This window comes from Nothoprocta perdicaria, unplaced genomic scaffold (assembly GCF_003342845.1).
Source record: "Nothoprocta perdicaria isolate Ctin4 unplaced genomic scaffold, notPer1 scaffold_121, whole genome shotgun sequence".
NCBI classification, from domain to species: Eukaryota; Metazoa; Chordata; class Aves; order Tinamiformes; family Tinamidae; genus Nothoprocta; species Nothoprocta perdicaria.
Genome location: NW_020454328.1, coordinates 1,366,654 through 1,388,279, shown reverse-complemented (window position 1 = coordinate 1,388,279; position 21,626 = coordinate 1,366,654). Strand labels below are relative to the sequence as shown.

Sequence of the window (21,626 nt, the reverse complement as noted above, 5' to 3'; positions counted from 1 at the left end):
AGGACCTCGTCTCGAGGCTTCCCCTATGTGGAGGCCGGGAGCTCGCCGCGCGTTTCCAGCGCTAACCAAGCGCGCGAGGGACGCGGCGGCGCGGCCGGCGCAACGCGCAAGAGGCCCCTGCTCCGGCGGGAGAGGAAGGGTGGAAAAAAAGAAAAATAAAATAAAAAACCCCAATTGTTTCGCTAAAGGGCGAGAGAGGGGAGGCGCCGGGCGAAGGGGCAGTGTCAGTAGGGGACGCCTCTGCCCCGGCCGCCCCTGGCGGGCGCTCTGCCGGGCCCGCGGAAAGCCTTGCCGTACGGAGCGGCCCAGGCGGGCGCCGCGGCGCTGCCCGCTCCCAGCTCGCCGTAGCCGGGCACCGGCGGCTCGGCGTGCGCCAGCGCGTTGTTGCTGCTGCCCTCGCCTTTCGCCGAGGGCGGCCCCGCGGCCGGCGGCACGGCGACGGGCACTCTGGCGAAGCGGAGGTCCTGGTCCCCTGGGAACTGCAGCGATCCCGTGCCCTGGTAGCTGCTCGTCTCCCCGAGGTGGCTCACGGAGCCCAAAAAGGTCCTGCTCTTCCCCAGCGTGGGCGCAGCGGGTTCGAGCGGCGTGGGGCCGGGGTTGAGCTCCTCGGCGCCAAATCCCCCCTCCGAGCCCTCGTAAGTCCTGGCCGAGCGGGAGCTGCCGACGTCGGCGGCCCTCGGCGCGTGGGGCTCGTGGCTCCGCGGCTCCGCGTGGCTCCGCGGCTCCGCTTCGTGCTGCGACAGGAGCTGCAGCAGCGCCGCCGTCACGGCCGGGGTCAGCTCCTGCGCCGCGCCGCACACGTCGCCTTCGGCCAGCGGCGGCAGCGCTCCGGGGGGCTCGGGGGGTCTCTTCTCTAGGGGGAGAAGGCGAGGAGGACACGCTGTGGAAGGGTTACTGCTTTAAACTTTCAACGGCATCATTAAAAAGAAAAGAAACCCACGCGAACAGACATGAAGGCAGAGAGCACCCCCCGCCCCGTGCCCACCCCGCACGCCCGGGCACCACGGCCGCTCCGCGACGGAGGCTCCTACAGGCTCCCAAAACCCACGGAGGCTCCTACAGGCTCCCCAAAGCCGCCCTTTGTGGCGAGCTCGGCGCACGCCGTCGCCGCCAGCCTCGCCAGCAACAGCTGGCCGAACACATGGGCATCCGTGGAGAGAATTCCTGCTCCCGGATGAAAGGCTGAGTGCGGGGAGGCAGATGCGGAGCCGCGGGACGCAGCGCAGCCCTTGGCAGCGCGGGGACAGCAGCCTTGGCTCACGGTCCCACCGAACCGTGGCCCCCCGGGTATCTAAAACACACCAAGAAGCTGCCAGAAGCGCCCAGGGCGGCTCCCAGACAGAGCCAAGGGAAGGGGAACATCCCACCGGGCGCTCTCCTTGCCGCTCAGGACTACCCGGGAACGGCTCTGCCCCTTTTAGGGCCTTTTTAAGGCTTCTAGAGTACAGTCCCAAACAGTCTCCTATTTGCATGCTCTGTACAGATTGCCCTGAAGCCTATGAGGAAAATAAATAAATTAATTAAAAGCCAGTCATCCCCTCCTCCCCCTTTTGCTTTTTTTAAATATATCAGTCCTGAAGTAACACGGATTCCGGTTTGCAAAAGGATCTCTCCTAACGAGAACAAAAGCACCGTGCCAGCTCACAGGGCTCTCGCTACCCTGCCCGGCTGCTCCGGAGTTGGCAGCAGGAACAAAGCAGCTCCGGGAGCGCGAGGAGCGGGAGCCGAGCGCCGGTCCTCGCCGTCACCACGGGCTCGGAGCCAGGAGCGACAGCGCGGAGCGGCAGCCTCCTGCGGGACACGATCCGCTCCCCGGGGCCAAGTTATTAATAACTGGGGTTCAAGTTATTACTGGCGAGGATATAAGAGGCCACGGATACCTTGGTCGAATCAGATCCTCAAATCAGTTACAAAACTGGTTATTAAAAAGGTCAAACTTTATTGTGAAAACCAGTAGTCTTCCAGGACCACCCCTCCACCCATATCAGTCAGTCCACTTTAAAACTAGATTGTGTTTAAATCCAGAAAACAATCTTCAGGTCATTTTAAAGCCAAGCTGATTTGGGGACAGTATACCATTTAAAATAATTATAACAGAGAACAAAGTTATTTAATTGAATCTGCTCTACAAGAACCTAATTATTTTCCAGTTCTAGGGCGCAAAAAAAAAAAAAGGAAAAAAAAAGAAAAAAGGAAAAAAAAAGCACGATCACAACTGGCTTGTGGTGGGCGGGTGTGTTGAAGGCACGAGAACACAGCACGTTCAGCTACATTGCAGAGGAGTTGTGTATCGGGCCAAAAGAGGCTCCCTGGAGAGTTTGAGACATACTCAGGAGGCGCTTCTAGAATTTGGTGAGGTCGTCACAGGATGTTGCTAATAATTCAGAAAAATCAACAGAAACAAAAGACATGGAGACGTTTACACTCACCTTTGGAAAGGAAATCCGAGAGTTCACCGATACAATCGGCTCTCTTAAACCTGTCTCGTAGTTGCCCTAACTGAGCCAGTCGCGTGGCTCAACTTGAGAAGCTGCTGAATTCAGGCCTCACAAAAGTCACCTCTACATAAAGATTAAGCACACTAAAGCCAGATGCAGGAGGTTTATGCACCTAATTGCCGCTAAGCCCTCCCATTCAGCACTCTGGGTSATTTCAGTTCCCACGTTCTTTACCATTTTGTCTGCACTTTGTTTTTGAGGGGCCAGAACAGGACAAGGGGAATGGTGGAAAAGGCAGTTGGGACAGACTGGCAGAACTGGGGAACTGCAGAGATCCAATGACCTGTGCAAAAAAAAATCTACCTCAGTGGGCAAATCCAACATGAGTCATGAAGAATGACAGGGTGCAGATTACCAGTCATGGGAGTATCAGAGCAAGAATCGAACTCTGCAAATTCCCCCAGTCTGGCTGGGGAAAAACAGAGYCTTTAGTCTTCCCTGACCTGTTCACCATGGAGCATTACAGGACTTTATATGTTTCAGAGATGCGGAGCCRTCTGGGGTTCTGGTTTGGATGCCCTGGAAAGGCCTCCTGAGCACAGGGAGCAGGTCAGTGTTTCTCCCAGTCTCAGGGGCTAAGGTCGACCACAGCGAGCGTCCAGCTCTCTCCCTCCTGCTCCCTGTGTCACAGGACTCAAACATCTTAGCTCCTCCTGGCCGCAGTTAAACTAGAGGCACTTGCACAGAAGGCTTTAACTGCTCAACTGGGTGAAGGGCACCAAGACACTCAAGCAACCACCGCTATTTATTTACCTGTGCTTTCCTCCGGGTGCACGGTGGGGGTTTTCCTCGGCCCCCGCTGCTCGCAGCTCTTCTCCCCGTTGCTCTCCTCCAGGGTTATAACAGGCTCCTGGCTTTTCATGAGCTGACTCAGCAGAACGGCCAGCACGTTCTGCATGTCTCCCTGAGCGCTGGCTGCTTCTGGAGTCGCCTGCTCCTCCGCTGGCTGGGCCTCCGCGGGTGGCTCCTCTATGGCTTCCTCCGCCGCCACCGCCTGACACTCGTGCTGCTGAGTGGTGGCTTCTGTCAGAGCGTTGATGGACTGGTTGAGAGCCTCCAGCTGCTGCTGCATCTCGGGGTTTGAGTGTACATTCAACAGCTGGGCCATCTGTGGGACACTCAGATCAGTCTGGCTCTGCAGCAAGTTCAGTAAAACAGCGAGTTCGCTCTGATTCAGCTGCTGGGTGATATCTCCAAGGCCTGCAGAAAACAGACAGCATCACAGAAAGGTTAGAGAGAGCTGCAGCAGGCTGGTCTGCAACCACGACGCCCAAACTCCCACATCCCAACACCCTCCTTGCTCTGCRTCCCTGGGGAAGGCCGGGAGGCTCGAGGAGGAGGATTCCAGGAAGGCTGCTCCGCTTTCCGCTCTCGGCTCGCCCTTGCCGGCTCGGATGCGAGCAGCGCTGCAGCAGCACCCCGTGGTCCTGCTCGCGCACTGCACTCGCCAAGGCACCGCGGGGCTCGCGGCCGAGCGGCGCTTTGTCACTGCCTGCCCCAATCTGCCACCCGAACCGCGCACGCAGCTGCTCCCCAGCCCAGCTAAACCCAGCGGCCCCACTCGTGGAGCGGTTAACTCAGCGGGGGCATCCCAGGAACCGCAGTGGCGAGCGGCTACCCGAGCGGTTACACCCGAGCAAGGCTGCTAATACATGAGGACATGGAAATCCTTCAGCTCAGTAGCAATCAGAGCAGCAGGTCTGGTGGCAGCTCAGCACCTTCCCAAGGTCTCTGCAGCATTCAGTGGATCAAAAGCCCTCCCTCTCGCACATTCCCTGGCACAGATTTCTGCTGCTGCTTGGAATAAAGGAAGAACGTTCCACTAATGGCAAGAGAAACTAGGCCACGCAGAACAGAATTCCGTGTGGAAAGCTGGCCTGGGATCACACAGGCCTCCATGCTGACCCTAAAGCAGCCAGGTGGGTCTGAAATAGAGGTGCTGAAGGGCATCACCTCCYCCTGTGGCATGCTGGAGCGAAGCCACACTAGTGAGGGTGACCAGAGTGTCACTTCGCACTGACCTTGCGTGTCACGCAAACTCTCTGGGAAGCAGGGTGCACCATTTGGATTGAGAAGCTTAAAAATAAGCTCCCTGCGCTGGTAGACAACCAATAACGTGRAACTCCTTTCTCAGCTGTTTGCTAATCTGACCACCACCTTTTGTCCATCTGCCATGTTTCACTGAACACATGGATTGCGCATTCCCTGGAGCAAGAACCGTCTTCCGTGCCATTTGTCTGTACAACATTTGACACAAAGGAAGCTCCAGCATGCGGCTGAATGCAGGCAGCATCCAGCTCAGCGGAAGGAAGACCTTCCACCAAGCAATCAGCCTGGTCCAGACAACTTTGTCTTTCTCTGCATTCCCTGGAGGCAGAGCACCTCTCCTCAAGGCATTTCCTAGACACCAGAAGRTTGATCAGTTTTGGGAAGAGTGCACAAGTCCTGCTTTGGCAAGGCATTATGASCAAGACATGTTTTTCTGCAAGAAGCACTGTGAAAAATCTGCATTTCCACCCACCAGCCACTAGTCTGTTTTGCTCCATGCCTAAACTTTATGTAATTTCATCAATAAGATCATGAACTTCAGCTCACTTGAATTCCTTCCGTCACCCTCCATGAAAGCATGCATAGGAACCAATAATGTAACTTATACAGTGAATTTRTAATCAGCTAGTCAGAGACCTCCAAATATCATCCAGAATTCTGTGCATCCAGTAGTCTTCAGAGCAGAGAAGGGAGAAACAGAAACAAGAAAACAAAATAACTCCTCCTATCCCAAAGAGAGAGATGAGGGAATGTTATTTCTATAGAATTCAAGAATCACCTAGACTTAAAAACAGGCGTAAGCTTTTAAAGTCGGTGAGGGCAGAGATGGCAGGGACACAAGTTAGCAGGAGGATCTTTCCACAGACAGGACGAGGCACTGACCTACTACATCTCCGACGCCAGGCTCGGTTTTGAGCGGGGCAGGCGGTGGCTGCACAGGACTGCTGTTGTTTTTCACAGTGTCTGTGCTTGTAACAGAGGTAGTTTCTTTYCGAGAAACTTTTGATAACGGTGGCTCCTCCACTGCAATCCCACTCTGCCGCTGCCGTCGCCGTTTCTTGCTCCACAGCTCGTGACAATCCTGCCAATGGGGGAGGCTGGAAGAGAACAACAACTCTTAATAGTTGTCATCCAGGAAGGATATTCGCTTTATCCTCAAAGATCACAGAAAATTATTTGTATCGTAAAAGAAGCACAGATGTTCCCTTGACTGCAATGCACTTCTATACTCAAAAGGGACAAACCCTGGAACTGGGGAAGGATTCATTCGCATGCGAATCATTTAATTTGCACTAGGACCTTAGTCTTGAAAGGGCTGTGCTACTAAATGCACACAACCTGCCGTAAGGGTAAATCTGTTAAGCTTTCGAAGTAYGGTGGCTTGGAGTGAGCAGCTGCCATTAGGAATCCTGTAGGAAACAGGAATCTTAAAAGCTATAACCACACTTGCATGCAGTGAAGCTCCAGCAGAGTTTCGYATTCTGCTCACCCAAGGTGCGAGAAGACAGTGACAAAGGGAGCTTTAGAAAAAGCAACAGGAGAGAGGGGGGAAAAAAGAGCATARGAAAAACTATTTGCTCAGCTGTATGACAAAATCCTGGGGCACAGTGGAGAAAAGAAGCCAGAAATCTTGACTCAGTGAAAATAAGGCCAAACTGACAGCTCCTTCCCAAAGCTCTCAGAGGGCCACTGTGGTGGCAGATGCCAGCTGGAACTTACTCCGGGGGTGCCATCTTGCTGAGGTCAACATCCTTCAGGAAGTCGCTCTGCAGGGCCTGTTCTGCCGTGCAGCGCTTGCCGGGGTCCAGCGTCAGCATGTGATCCAGCAGATCGAGAGCAGATGAAGGAATGCTGCGTGGAGATGGAAAACAGGGCTGAACTAGGAGGTTGTTCTCGCGTTAAGGGGTTACTCTCAACAGAAGCCCACTTCCAGACTAACAGAAACCTATGTAGGCAAATTTACTGGTAAGCAATGCAGCAGCTCACAGAAATCACCAGAACAGGCATCAGATTTGCAATATTTTCAGTCTCATTTTTATCACTCTTGAAGAGCAGCTCTGCTACAAATCCCCAGAGATTATCACACAATTATGTTCTGCCCCTAGAGAGCACATCTGCGAAGTCAGACAGCCTCTGCACTGTGCAAATGCCATCCCGTGAAGCTTCCAAGTGCAGACTGACAAGGCAGACTTCGGCTAGACATGTACACAGAGCCAGGAACCCCCTCCAGGAGGCACCCGTGGCAGATCAGGTATTTAGAGAGGGGACAGCGACCACGTTCCAGCCTTCCACAGATGACAGAAGCCCCACTGGAGAGGGATGCAGGTAAGCAGGAGAAGCAMCATTTCATCCTGCCCAGGAGACTGGAGCCAAAGGATAGCACACCCATCACACAACATAAAAGGCTGCAATTCTAAYGTGCCCACTTATCCTCTTCTCTACTGAGACTTACAAGGAGAACTCTTCRCGCAGGCGCCTTCGGTATTGCTTCTTCGGCTTCATAGTGTTGAAGTAGGGCAACTTGATGACATCTGGCCACACTGCTGGACAAGGGCTCCCACAGAGCCGGCTGAGAACCAGAAAAGCAGAGTGTTATCAGCATATGAAACATATCCGAGAATAGTCACCACCCAAGTGAAAACGTTTCCACTTARGCAATTTAGCATATCAGCATTTTAYGGCTGGGGACAGTTTGACAAGGATGAGACAAAGGCCCAGGTTAAAAAGGAAGCATCACAAACAGCAGAAAAGATGACTGAGAGTTGATGAACCATCTAGCAAACTGAATTTTCARCAGTGAGATTAAGGGTCATGATTTTTGCACTTCAACAACACTAGTTTACTGAGGGTGCATACATTAACAGACACACGCTTGACTGCAGGTGTGGACACCCAGAGGCCTAACCATTCACATTTGCAGTTATCATCATTTACCGGTCCTAATTTGCAGGCAGATTAGAGGAAGAGGGCTCTTATAATACACAGACTGTGTGCACGAGCAGTTTCTGCAGTGCCTCTTCTCATAGGCATGCATGTGCAATGCTTTACCTGATTAATTCAAGCTGAGCCAGTTCCAGATTGGCTTGAAAAATAGGCTTCTTTGTAAACAGTTCCCCGAGGATACAGCTGGAAAGAGGAAAAGCAAGAGGTCATGACAGCAAACTCTTGGGATGATCGTTTGAACACTGCAGCATTGCTGTTCAGAAGCAGCTTTGCCTGAGGAGAGTTATTTGCATTAGGGCTTGTAGTTGAGAACTGACAAACTAACCTACGTGTAAAGAGCCAGCAATTCCACCCAACTGGGAAATGGCTTTCACTAGTAGGCTGGTTAACACACCAYGGGCTTAATACTTTAACTCTTTGCAAGGAAAATGGAAAACACCGATAGCCGGATGAGAAGAACAGCCAGACATCTCAATTTCCCCAGGTTCAGCCCAATTCTCCCTCCAGCTCCACTGCCACAAGTTGAGATATCTGCTCACCCAGCTCTTCTCTGCTGACAGGAGCTTTTCATTTATTATTACCAGGCACAAGACAGTTTTACACACGTCTGTGCACGCAGGGCACTTCCTAATAGTTGGAAGGGAAAGAGAATGAGGCAAAGGAGAGCTTGGGCTCGTTCAACCCTGAACATCTACTCTTAAGCCTTCTGACAGGAATGACAACTGGTGCCAGACAGAGCCGTGACCTCTTACAGGCACCTGTCTGCTGGAACTGGACTAACCCCTTGTCTGGCACAAGGCAGTGAACAGTAACTGGACTTCCAAGCCAGAATTTCCACAAGTAATTAGCAGGATACGTTTTACACTCCTGTGTRTCAATACCTAAACACATTTTGTTTTAGGAGCTATTATTAAACGATTTAGCGTTAGTTAGTTAACACAAATCTATTGCTTTAAGGCACAGAACTCGAAAGCATTCCAATACCACTGGAACACTTTGTCCAGCTGGAAGAGAAATCGGATGTGCCAAGGGACAAGCCAGGYACTTACCCGCAGCTCCACACATCTATGGCTGGTGTGTAACGCTCCTCACCTAGCAGCAGTTCTGGAGGTCGATACCACAGCGTAATGACTTTATTTGTATATGGACGGCTGTAACAGAGGATATATAAAAGCACATTAAGTGCCACAACAAGGCTTACAAATTGCAATCATTACTTCCAAGATGTAGCATTAAGTATTTAAGTGTGGGGCTTTTGAGTACCTAGACTTCCCTGTCCTGCAAGAGGCTGCCACTACTGAACAGGGGTGGACCTCATCAGGTCAAGCTAAACGGGGACATTAAGATCAAAAGAGCTTGCCACACTTAGGTCAGACCTTTCTCCCTTCTTCCACCTCATCATGCCTCACCTCTCCTCCGAGCTGTAGAGTCGGGCAAGTCCAAAATCTGCAAGTTTGATCTGCCCACTGAAAGACAAAAGCAATCACTAGTTGAAATCACAGCAGTAAAAGCAGTAAAAAGAAAGAGGACTCCTGCACACAGTAGGCAGCTCTAACAAAGCAAGGTTTGCAGTAATTATTTTGGCAAAGCCCGTCTTAAGTTTTTCAGATCCTGCTTGATCCTTCCAAGAAATGAGAATATCTGCAATAATTCAGTCTCTTCTCTATCACAAAATCTACCCAGTGGACCAACATTCCAGTGAAGTCTTTGACATGGGTGTCAACATGTGAATGCAATTATGCACAGAATTAGCCTTACCGGCTCAAACTTTTCTTATGGATACCCAGGCAAAGACTTGAGAATTAACAGTAAACAAATACCATATTAATGTGTTCTGTGGTGAACTATCAGAGCACAAAATGTGCTATCTAAAAAAGAGAGTGAGAATTCATGGAGAGCTGCTACTTCCTACTTTAACCTTCAGTGCTTTCTCTGCGTACAAGCACTTACATAAACASTACAGTAAAAGTCAACATGAAAGAAACACAACTAAAAGGAGCTGCAAATCTAAGCAGAGGGTCTCACATACAGAGATTGACACAAGCAGATCACCCTGTGYTGTATCTAGCCCCAAGTTACCTGTTGTTCAATAAGATGTTGGAGCACTTGATATCTCGATGAAGGAAGTTCTTTTTATGACAATAATCCAGACCTTCCATTAACTGTTTCATGAAAGACTTGATATGGTCCTCTGAGAAATGTACCAACCCGGATTCTAGCAGCCCCATTAGGTCATGGTCCATGTACTCAAACACAAGGTAAAAGGCACCTGGTAAAATAAAGAGATAAATCATTTGAGASACAAGTAGAAAAGAATATTGTTGAGAAAAACAATTAATTGTGAGAAAAGTCCCAAAGCAAGAAAAGTTCATGGCATGTTTGAGCACCTTTCTTTCACAGTGATGGAAGATCAAAGACCTTTCACACTATCAGCTATTCTGTCGGCACCAATCAGTGTTAGAAGTGTTTTGTAAAGGTTTTTCCAAAAAAAAGTATTTTCTGACTCTGCAAGAACAAATGTGCAATGCACCCTTTTAAGTCCACCTCTGCTACATGGAGTGAAAACTCATATTAATTGGAACCTATTATTTGATGTGAAGCCAAATCCAGATGAGAAACTTCTGCTGGAACTGCTACATCAAGAAAGAACACAGAGAAAACTTACAGTAAGGATAAGTCCTGCGGTGCGTAGAAGTRGAAATCTAACAAAGATTGTGTCACYTCTTCAGCTAATTGAAACCACACCCTGCAGTAAGTAATACCTTTGTCCTTCTTGAAATCCAGTGCATCTTGTTTGTCCGTGACTATTTCCTTCATGTTAACAACACTGCGATGGATGAGCTGCCGCAGGATTTTGATCTCGCGGATGGCTGTAATGGGGAAGCCTTCCTTTTCGTTGTCCAGCCGCACCTTCTTGAGCGCTACCAGCTCACCTGCCAGAACAGGCCGGGGTTAAAGCATCCGCACACATCCCTTCCAACACCTCTGTCAGGCTCTCTGGCCTCCAAGGGGAAAGTTAAAAGCACCTATGGGCCCAATGAACTGCCACCAAGAAAACAGCAGAGCCAACTCACGTTGCCAGCCTCTATTTTTTGTCACTGCTGCTCTACCAGAGGCTGTGACCCAAACAACTCCATCAGTAGCAATGACACCAGTGCATCTTCAGTGCCAAAACTGTGCCTGCCATGAGCACTGGAGCAGGAACCACAGTGCATCTGCAGCGCACAGCTGGACACCAGCTTGTGGATAACAGGATTTCTGGGGCTCTGCACTTTGCTCCTCACTTTTAAGCCCCTTCTGAAAATACCCAATGTTCATTCTAAATCTGTAGCCATTTCTGGTTCTGCAGGCACCAGCACCAAGCCTGGAGGGGGCTTTAAGTACAGCCACACGAACAGAACGAGGCCATAAAGAAGCAGGATTGACTTGAAGTCCCTTGGCATCTTTACCTGTATCCTTGTCCTTGGCTTTGTACACCTGCCCATACGTCCCTTCTCCAATAATCCCAATGATATCAAATTTGTCCACGCAACGCTTCCCCCAGTCGCTTTCCGTCTGTCTCCTTTCCCCRTACCGAGGACAACAGATTCTGAAAGAGGAAAAAGGACCGTTAGACTCCCAAGTGCTCCACCTTGCCCACAGCCCTGCAAGCCAATGTCTGCCCCACGCCTGCAAGCTCTGCCCTACGAACAAAAGCAGAGCTCAGGCGCCTTGTTCTACTTCCCTAGCAACTGAGTGTTTCTCTCAGCTACTCCACGTACGAGAGCTGCTAGGGAGAAATGCTATCCCTTTWCTTCAGTCACACACTAAAGCACCCCAGCCAAAAACACTGTGTTGCTATCAGATCCTTTCCCATCAGTTTTGCACTTGAAAAGTTGAATCATAGCTTTCTTCTACGGGGCGAACAAGCAAAAATCAGAACGGGGAAGACAAGCAAAAGGCTATCATGCCACCTCAAATCCACAGGCAAAATTACTTTGTTATAGTCTCTTTGGACATGTAAACAGCTACACGGATTTCTACAAAGACCTCAGTACAACAAAGTAGTCTGAAGAACTAAGCTTATCTAAAAAAACGAAGAATTATATTACAGTAGCACAAAACCCAGTGTTTGAAGTCTTCTGCACAAACACTAGATATTTGATCTTTGTTTTAAATACAGTGTAGCTGGCATTGCACATGCAAAAAGACTCTACACATGCAGGAGTTTACTAATGCTTGACAACTGCATGAATTTTGCTATGCAGGGAAGTTGCACACACCTCACAACACGCCTGACACCTCAATCGTGCGTGAAGACAAGGTCCATGACTCCTTTCCTATATAAGCTCTTCTTAAAAGCACTAGCAGCTTTATATATGGATATTTCTCMAATTTCTTTGGTCTAGAAGCTACTAAAACATAAATGGATGAAGGAACTCAGGGCAGATGTGGCTGAAGACTGAAGGTTACACACTCCAGCAATCCCTGACGTGGGAATGATCAAAGAGAAGGACAACCGAAGCTGTGGCAACTTGGACATGAAGTCTAAGCTGCAGCCTCCACTTGATGCACAACCTCCTCTTCTTCACAAGCTGCAACTGCCGTGCTCTTAATTCTCAAATTGTTGAGAAGTAGTTTTCAATTACCACCAGAAATAGACAGTACATAATCGGAAGAAAAAAGAAAAAAAGTAAAAAACTTGGTTTATCTGAACACTAATCTGAGATATAAGATTTTCAGTAAAACAGAAGCAAGTCTGGCTGAAGATTTCGAAGTATACATTGTGTTCTCCTCATCCTACAGATTGTGGGGAAGATGCTAAGAGAAGGCAAAGGAGGTGCCAGATTCAACTTTAGAAATGCCTGCACTTTGAACATCCTGTCCGAACAGRGACACAGAGAAAGCCTAACAACTCAAAAAAGCCCCCAAAAACAGGAAACCAGCCTTACTTTGGTCTCTTTTTGAACGGTTGCTGAGGTGGTGTGGCTGCCTTTGGTTCTGGGGAGTCAGGAGGAGATGGGTCCCCTCCAGGGAGCTCTGGAGGGAGCGGGAGGTCCGTGAGTAAGTGTCGTGGTCTCTGCTCTCTATCTTTCTTCACAGGTTTCGGAGGAAGAATCTCTTTTGGACTAAACTCCGAAAAGTTAATATAATACAAAGGTCAGACTTAGTAGCCAATTAAAAATAAACCAAAAAAACCCCACTACTGTAGGCCAAAGGCTCTGTGTTTGAGCGCAAAGTTAGGAGCCCAAGTTTAAGTGACAAAATTAGCATAAGCATAAAGCAAAGAATAATCAAGTTTTACAGAGCTAAAAAAAAAATCAGCAGAGAAAAATATTAAGTTTGGACGACTTCAAATAAGCACACTGCTCTTTGCAACTAAAACTCTCCCAGTTTATACAAATAAACATTTTTTTTTGCTGAAGTTCTCGGAAGATGCAGAATTCAAGTTATCATCAGGTAACCCCTTGCTGACCCTTACTCCACTATCAGGTCCATTTATTATAACAATTAACCGCATGACCTGTTAAGGACCACCATAAACAGGCACAGACACACAGAATTAATTCCCTACATGAGTTGCTTTCAAATTCCGAGCGAGGACCAAAACATCACTGAATTTTGCATATTGCTGAGAAACCAACAGGATGTGCTTCGTTTTAAAGTATCAGTGGCAACAGTGGCTTGGTTTAGACCAGCAGAAGTCCCATAAGCAGAATCTAATTTCTCGCCTGTGCTTGTATGTGGCAGGGAGAAATCCTAGGGAGAATTACTGAACAGTCAGTCTTCTCTTGCTGACATGCTGTTCTCTGTGCTTAGTTAATCTATTTGTATGTTAACATTACGTTAACATTAGTGCTGCTAGATGGTTGCTCCAAGTTGCATTGCTGCCAGAACATTTAGACACTTGGATTAGTTTTCCTTTAATTGAGAAATCTATAACTAGATTCTTTAACTAGTCAACTCTTGCTCCAGAGTTGCCCAAACAAAAACAATGACAAACTGACGGCCAACTGCCTGACAAGTCTCCTGGAAGTTACCTCCCTTCTCCGAGGCACGCCTTCAATCAGCTGGTTTTAGATGATCTTAGCACTATGAACCGCTAACCAGGTGCTCCCAGGAACCTAGGCAAGCTCTAGTGCTGCTGGGCACAACCTCTATCAGACCCAGGGGAAGTCTGGACGCTGGACTCTAGACATCACCTTCCCCTCCTGCAGCTTTTCTGGCCAGGGCAAGCGACTCCCAGGGCCCCCTGAGTGCTGGAATGACTAAGAGTCATAGACCAAACACTACTCAAAACATCAGCAAGCATGAGAAAAGGTCAAAGAGTCTAGCCAAGTGAGATGCATTCTGTACTTGGACATTTCAAGGTATATTTTCAAATCTTGCGCTTACCATGCTCTTAGACCTCTGCAGGAGTGTTTTCCTAGCCTCAGTATAGGGGGGAAAAAAAATCTGCTCAGAGTTTTACTCACAGATTTGGYTAAGAGTGAGCTTCTCTATATGGTTAGTGGCATTTGCAACCAGCATTAGACTCAGCAGCTGAAGTGAGATTTCTCRTCTTTTTATTGGGGGAAACAACACTGGAAAGTCTAGCAACCAGTTGTGCTGTTACTCACGYTCCCAAGTTCATTGTGCTGGCAGGGATGGAACAAAGATAGAGCCACACTCGTGTAGAAAATAACATATAGCCCTTGTAGCCTTTTTTTCTGCAACTGGAGATGGGTGAAAACAGAACATAAACCTGGGCAAGCCTAACTTTTATGATCACCATGGTGAGAGCATTGCCCGATTTACACCAATACCAGGGCAACCTATGAAAATCAATTAAGGGAATTGGAAAAACACTCTTTTTGTTAAAAAAGTCAATTATATAGAATTGTAACTGTCATGCAAAACTCTGCTAAAAATGTAACTTCACTGAGACACCTAATACATTCTTCAGTGGGGGCTAGGAAAAGACAAAGGCTGTTAGAAAACTACAGACTAAGCAGAGCAAATGGGAAAAAAAAACACCAGCGATTGTCTATCTTCTCCTGAAATAGCAGCCTTACCCTATAATACTAAACAGATACAAAAACAGAGAGGAAAAACTTTTTTGTTTTCCCCTCTCCTTTCATATTTCTGGTATTCTGTAGTGACTCTCTGCCATCCCTCTATCCCAAAGGAAAAAGAGAGATTAAAACCGTGGACAAAATCGTGTTAGAAGCTAAGCAGAAGAGCAGCTACCCAAGGGAGAGCCACAGCCACCGTGAGAACCACAGCAACTCTGCAAGCTGGGATTAGAAGTGAAAGGAGAGAGGGCTCCCGCGCACCTTGCAGCTCCACAGGAGGAGCACAAGGACACCAGCCGGCACGTTAGACTTGCCACTACAGCCCTGCTCCAGGTGTGATCGTCTCTGATCAGCTCTTTGACAACAGAAAGAGTAATTTGAGTAATTTTTTTAAGGCTCAAAATATTGAGGTGCAGTTTCACTCCTTAACATTGACACATCTCTATTCTCAAAGAAATAAAACCTGCAATTTCAAAATAAGCTTTTGCAAAAGGCTGCAGTGCAAAGGGCTGCATAATTCTGGATCCACAGGTCATTATCATAACAAACATGGACTAAGCATGACTTAAAATTTCTACCAATCAGCATTAAAATGGTAGCCAAACCACTCTCCCTTACTGAGATCACACAGACTTGTCGCACAGGCCATAAAACTTTTCCTGTAGAGCTAACAGAGTCAAAAACACAGGACTGGCCACACAACACGGTACTTATTAGACARCAGCATAATCTTCACTCCTGGCTGGCTAAGCTAGCAATCACGAAACTAATCAAACTAAATTTGCTCTTCCTTTCAGTGTTTTGCATTCAAATACAAACTGAAGGAAGCTGTTTCATGTGACCTTACCTATCCAAGTCATCTTCCCCAACTAAAATAGGGGGGAGTGGGAGCGGAGGCAACGTCGAAGTTTTCAGGTGTGGGATAGCAGCCGTCACAGACACTTGGGTTTTTGTAGCGACTTGGACAGAAGACTGAGAGTTCACCTGAGAGGATAAAGTAGACGTCCTTGGGTGGGAAGAAGATGGCAAAGATGTCGGGACTGAAGTAGGGACCTGAACGGGAGTCAGTTGGGATGGTGGCAGAGGYGGAACAGCAGGTGATGGAGGCAAAGGTGGCAACGGTGGAGTTGGGGGTGGTGGCGTGGTGGTCGGCAGAGGTGGAGGGGGTGATTTGATTGAGGGTAATGGAGGTGGAATCTCCTTCTCTGCTGTGTCTGTCTCTTTTGGTGACAGAAGCTCCTCTTTCACTACTACAGGCTTCAAGTCTTTTGTTCCCGTTTGTTTTGCATCTTTAACTGGAACAGGATATTTCTTTTCAGAGTTCTCTTCTGCTTTGACTTTTACTGTGTCTGTAGATGCTTTAGTCTCTGCATTTGTATACAGTAAATTAACTAATTCTGTATCTGAAGAGGACTTTTCAGATTTAACAGTTTTGGTGACCTTTTTAGACTCCGTTCCTGACTCCTTGAGTTCAGCTGAGCTGTTCTCCTTTCTAGAAAGGAAAACAGGCGAGCCCTTTGCCTCCTTTCCATCCACCTTTGCTGCAGCCGCTGCTGCTGCCGCTCGTTCCTTTTTCTTCCTGCTGAGTTCTGCCCCCAGACTAGAGTTCAGTGGCAGCCTGGTAGGGGATATACTGGAATGGCGACTACGTGACCCAGACCTCTGCTTTTTACTGTGAGATGATGAGTGTCTCGAATACCCAGGACTTCGGCTTCGGGACTTCACAGATTTCCTGGGGAGAGAACAGAAAGATAAGTCACACGAAGCAAGTCTCAACYTCTGAGCTACTCACCATTGCTAAAGGCACGCTCTGAAAATAATTCAAATTCATTATTTGTCAGCTAACTTTAAAGAGTCCATAACACTTGCCAAGAGAGACTCAAGTTACCAAAACCTACTTTGAGACCCGAAACACATTACAGTAGCGAATATGCAGCTTCCAGGATCAACACTGCCCTTACATCATGCAGTTAAAATAGAAAGAAAGCCTCAAGACTGGACAAGCCTCAAGGTAGAGATGAGACTGCAGATGCACGAGCTGAGCAGTTGACTTCAGCCGAGAGGATGAGCCAGCAGTTTATGAATCTTTCACTGTAATTGCGTGGAGCTCTGCAGGAAACAAGAGGAAAACGTGACTGCCTTCATGGGAATCCCGCCTCAGGAAACAGCTCACTTCAAGCTAATTTTTCCCCCGATTCCTTTACTGTCATCAGAACTCTAATTTGCATATTGGGAATCAGGGGAAAAAAGAAACAGGAATTTAAATTCTGTATATTCAGAAGGTCTCAGTCTTCATCTACAATAAATGGGCTCTCAATCAGTAATATGTGCAGAAGGCACTGAAAGACCTGCACTGCAATACGAGGCAGGAAGTGTCCAACACCATCAGGGCTCGCCACATAAACACAGCACGACCCTAGTCAGAAGACTGCAATACCTGCAAACTCGATGGAGAGCAATTTGGAAACTATTGAAAAATAGAATTGGAAACTTATTTCCAATCTATATGTCATTTTTTTTCCTGAAGTCATYCAAGTGTCTTCCCCGCCTCAGTAAATTGGTCTTTGATGTGAATGCTGTCTTAAGATCATGCCCTTTTCCATGGGTTCTTGTTAATGAGCTAGATGTCCCACTTTGCCATTCAGATAGCACATCACCGGCCACATCCCACCACAAAGTTGCCAGAAGCTGAAAGAAAACACTCGGCACTCTGTGCAGGGACAACATTTGCAGGTTAGGAAAACATTGACAATGAACTCTGTGGGTTGTAGTTTACTGCAACAACAAATAGTTTTAGGGTTTTCCTTCACTATTTCCTTTGTCTCCTTTAACAGACATCCTGCTTAAGATATTCTGAGCTCAGTTCCTTGTTCCTGGGCTTCTCKTATTCCCTCTGCAGATAATATCTCCCTAGTGCCCGCAATAAGAGAGAAAATGCACAGGCAGATTTTGTTTGTAGAGAAATTCTTCCCATCTGGGACAATCCTTTCTGCTTTACCTGCAGCCAACACATTGGTACTTTCAACCCTTCTCACCCTCATGTGAACCAACAGCACCCAAAGGCTTCCTCTGCTTGCTGTAATTAACAGAGATTTGGGGAAAAAGAAGGTTGGATAGAATTCTGCAGGGTTCAAAAAGCATCATTAAACTAGAGAATCAGAACGGTCTTTAAGAGGAGGAAATGCTGGAAGTCTCCAGATCTCCTCATGCTGCAAGAGCAGCTACTGCCAATAACTTGTGGCAGAGATGAACCCAGAGCAGTCCACGCTTAAGGGCTTCCACATTAGCCCCTAGACAAATACTTGAGAACATCTGCCAAGGTTAAAATATTACACTGTTTTCCCTACTGACCAAATCAGCCCCATTTCCTCCTGAATTGAAAGCAAGTTGTCTGGCACGACCATTTGAAACACAAGCACCCTGTATTTGCCCCAATTAGGGCAGCACGTTGATTTAGTTTCCTAGAACTGTATTTTGGATATATGGATTAAAGTAGAATGAACTTAATAAATAGTCAGTGGAAATAACTCAGTGTCTCAGGAAAGGCTGTCACCTCTTCTGAAGAATTTAAGCCATGGTCGCATGCTTAGGACAGAAGGAAGAGTATGAGTTTAAGACTATTTCTCTCCCAGACTGTCAGTGCTCTTCTGCAGGAGCCAGGGGAAGGCATCGCACTCTCACACTGCGGCCACCCTGGTGCTAAGCCCAGGATGGTTGAGGTTGGAAAGGACCTCTAGGGATCATGCAGTCCAACGCTGCTGCTCCAGCAGGGACACCCAGAGCACGGGGTGGCAYCCAGGCAGCTTTGGAAGTCTCCTAAGGAGGAGAGTCCACATCCTCCGTGGGCAGCCTGGTTCAAAACGCTGGCACAAGGAGGTGCCTCTGTTCAACCCTGCTCCGTGGTCGCTTCCCCATGGAGCGGGAGCAGGGAACAGGGGCAGTGCCACGCGGCTGGGGGACATCTCTGCCTTCCGCGGCAGACGTGGGACCGTAAGCGTAAATGGGCTTCCACACTGTGCTCACTGCCAGCTTAATGAAGCAAAACCAACATATCAATTATAACCTAAAATTTGCCTAATATATGGAAAATACATTCAATTCTCTCCRTCCCTTATACATGATCACCTAAGGCACGTGCTTTCTGAAGGCATAATCCATGCTTTCTGTTCAGATCTAAAGAAAATACATCAAAATCAGGACGTTACCTTTCAAGAAAGGAGAGAAGAGTGACAGGTTATCAACTGAAGTCCCAGATTCAAAGACTCTGGTACAAGCAGAGCGTAAACAATAAGTAACCTTCAAAATCTATTTTGGTTTGGGTTTCGCTTCTCATCAGTGAGCAAAGATGCCTTTAAAAAGGGTCCTAGAAGAGTATGTAAGTTCAGGGAAGCATAAAGTGCTTTGGAGTAGCTCATGTCTTTAAGGAAAGGCTGATTTCCCGGGTCAGGAGCAACTGGGGGAAAAGACCTTGTTCAGGGTAGGGCTCTCCCTGGCAGAGCCCACGGGCACCGTTAGCTCACATCACACAAGTTTCTACTCCTTTATCTTMCCCTTGCACAAAGCATTCCTAAATAGCCTGCGAAAGCACTGCCATGAGGGCAAAGAAGAGGGAGGGGAGGGAAAAGAAAACAGGAAAGACTTGGTTCCCTCAGCATMTCTCAGATATATGTATAGAGTACAAGAAGGAGAACCAAGTCTGGGGTCTGCTGGCTGAAGGGAAGACGGGGCAACTCCTGCTTGTTTGCAGGACTGCAAACTCCTGCATTTCACATAGAGGGTTTCCCATGGGAGCTTCCAGGCCGCTCCACGGCGCAGCTCTGGCAGGGAGGATGTTTGAAGCGCAGAACACAGCAAAGTGACAAGAGCAGCTCTCGCAACAAAAGCGAAATTCCAAAGCCACCAAGTTCTCTGGCAACTACCGATCGCTAAACCRAACCCTGGAGGCAGATTCTTCCCACAGCTCCTGCTTGGGCCGAGGGATGCAGCGCTGCCAGCACAGCGCAGAGCATTTCAATAGTTATTGCATTCCAGGTCAGATCTTAATTGCCATGGAGCTACAACCAGAGCTCCACAGCACACACAGCGCCAGCCGGAGACGCGCTCAGGTCTGTGCACACACCAGGGTGGTTAATAAACATCTGAAATAAAACACAGTTAGCACCTCTTTCAAGTAAGGAAGAGTTAGGAAGCGTTTGCAGCTGTATTTCTGCCTGGGTGAGGAGGGAAAGGAGGGAGAAAATTATAATTAAGCCAAAATAGAACTGCTTCCTACTTGCCCTTCCAGAATGCCCTGATTTTAGGATATGGAAGCAAGTAACTCCATTAGAGAGTGTTTAGGCTACAAAAATGCAGTTTACACATGGTCATCTCTAATTCAAGCGAAGAAAAAAAAAACAAGTTAGTTTAGAAAGAGTAAAATGCACTCAAACCAAGAGTTGTCCTCCTGAAAAGCGTGAGCAGATTTCCACATCTAGCAAAAAGACAAATGATTCTACAAACAAGAGGGGAGATTCTTCCCAAGGGAAATTCCCACCCGTGAAGGGCCTCTGGAGGGGAGGGCTCCATCCCCAGGGACACTGCGGATCCCCTCGGCAGGGGCCACCACTAGAGGAGAGTGTAACATAATCCCGGGAGCTCATTCGGCCCCAGGCCTCTCTGCGTGGAGCCAACATGGAGGCTGCTTAGAGCCACCCAGGGAGGTGTTTTCCAAGGTGCGAACGTCGTTTTCCAAGAGAACCACGGGAAACCTTCCCAAAGTAACACCACACACGTGACCCAACGCGTCACCCAACGACGCACCAGGGGACAGACTGCGATCACGAAGGGTAACGGGGATAATTTCCACACCCCCAGAGCCACTCGTCCCGAGATGCTTGCCTGTCCTCCCCGCTCCCGCAGCCCACGACGGCGCCACGCGGTCACGCACCTGGCGATGGGGCTTCGGCTCACGGAGCGCTTGGCCACGAAGGGGCTGCTCGAGCGCCGGCGCCCGTAGGGGCTGGGCGACCTGCCGCTGTAGGAGCCGCTGCCCCGCTCGTAGCTCGAGGAGCGCCGCCGGCTATAGGGGCTGAGGGAGCGCTGCCGGCGCCCGTAGGGGCTGGGGGAGCGCGTGCTGGACTGATAGGCCGCGGGCTCCTTGTAGGGGGGGCTCACGGACTGGCGGCGCGAGGAGCCGCCCGGGCTCTTCTTGTACGAGTCGTAGTTGCTGGAGGTGTGAGAGCGCGGCGGGCTGAGGTCGTACTCCTGGATGTAGGAGGCTCCCGAGGGGCTGTCGTCCAATTTGGGGCTGTCTGACCATTTTCGGTGGGGACTTCTGGATTTCCGCTTGGGACTGTCAATGGTTTTGTAACTTTTCGGAGCATCCCTTTTCCGGTGGCTTTTGCTGCGCTCCTTGTGGCTGGATTTGAGCTCCCGGTCCTTCCTGGATTTCTCCTTGTGCGCTTTGGCTGACCGGGACTCCTTGTTGCTGCTCTTGGAGGAAAGCGACTTCGGGTGCTGCTCGTTGTCATCGAGGAGCCTCTTGGAGGATCCCGATATTCTGTCCTTGGTGGACCCTGACCTGCCAGACGCCTCCAGGCTCTTTTCCAGCTTCCTCTCCTTCTCCGCCTGCTTGCTCCTCATCAGCTCACGGATGCGCTTGTGCTGGTGGTGCCGGTGCTTCTGGGCCCTCTCGCTCCTCTCCGCTTTCCTGTCCTCGTTCTCCCTCCTGTCCAGCTTGAGGGCCACATCGTCCGAGAAGGTGTCCGAGTCGGAGCTGATGTCGTCGTACTCCACGAGCGGCTTGATCACCGCGCCCAAGGGCGCCGCGCTCTCCGGGGCGGCCGCCGGCGCCTCCTTGGAGTGCCGCGACTTGTGGCGCTTGTGGCGGGAGGCCGGCCGGTGCCGCTCGCGGCTGTTGGAGGCGCTGGGCGCGCGCTGCGAGGCCCCGCCGCCGCCCTCCTTCTTGCCCCCATGTCTCTCCGGGTTGGGCATTCCTCCCCCACTGCGCTCCAGAGCAGGGGGGGGGAGCCCCCAAAGTCCCCAAAACCTCCCTCAGCACCCGCCGCCCTCCCCCCGCACCATTCAGGGCGGCGGCGCCCGCCACCCCCAGCCGCCGACACCC

General features: G+C 49.3%; 1 protein-coding gene across 3 annotated transcripts; it reads right to left on the bottom strand.

Moving 5' to 3' along the window:
• Positions 1-224: 224 nt before the first annotated feature.
• Positions 225-21,496, bottom strand: CDK12 (cyclin dependent kinase 12). 3 transcript variants are annotated; one of them, XM_026054430.1, is made up of 14 exons: positions 20,451-21,496; positions 15,372-16,256; positions 12,422-12,598; positions 10,940-11,079; positions 10,253-10,423; positions 9,570-9,759; positions 8,900-8,956; positions 8,540-8,641; positions 7,596-7,673; positions 7,000-7,116; positions 6,267-6,398; positions 5,430-5,644; positions 3,252-3,698; positions 225-880 (listed from the first exon to the last, which is right to left on the bottom strand). In XM_026054430.1, the coding sequence occupies exons 1-14, from the start codon at positions 21,494-21,496 to the stop codon at positions 225-227; spliced, it is 4,413 nt and encodes a 1,470-aa protein (XP_025910215.1). The 3 variants fall into 3 exon arrangements, with proteins under 3 accessions (XP_025910215.1, XP_025910216.1, XP_025910217.1); XM_026054431.1 differs by having other exon boundaries at positions 225-853; XM_026054432.1 differs by lacking the exon at positions 225-880 and adding an exon at positions 1,917-2,374.
• Between the last annotated feature and the right edge of the window lie 130 nt (positions 21,497-21,626).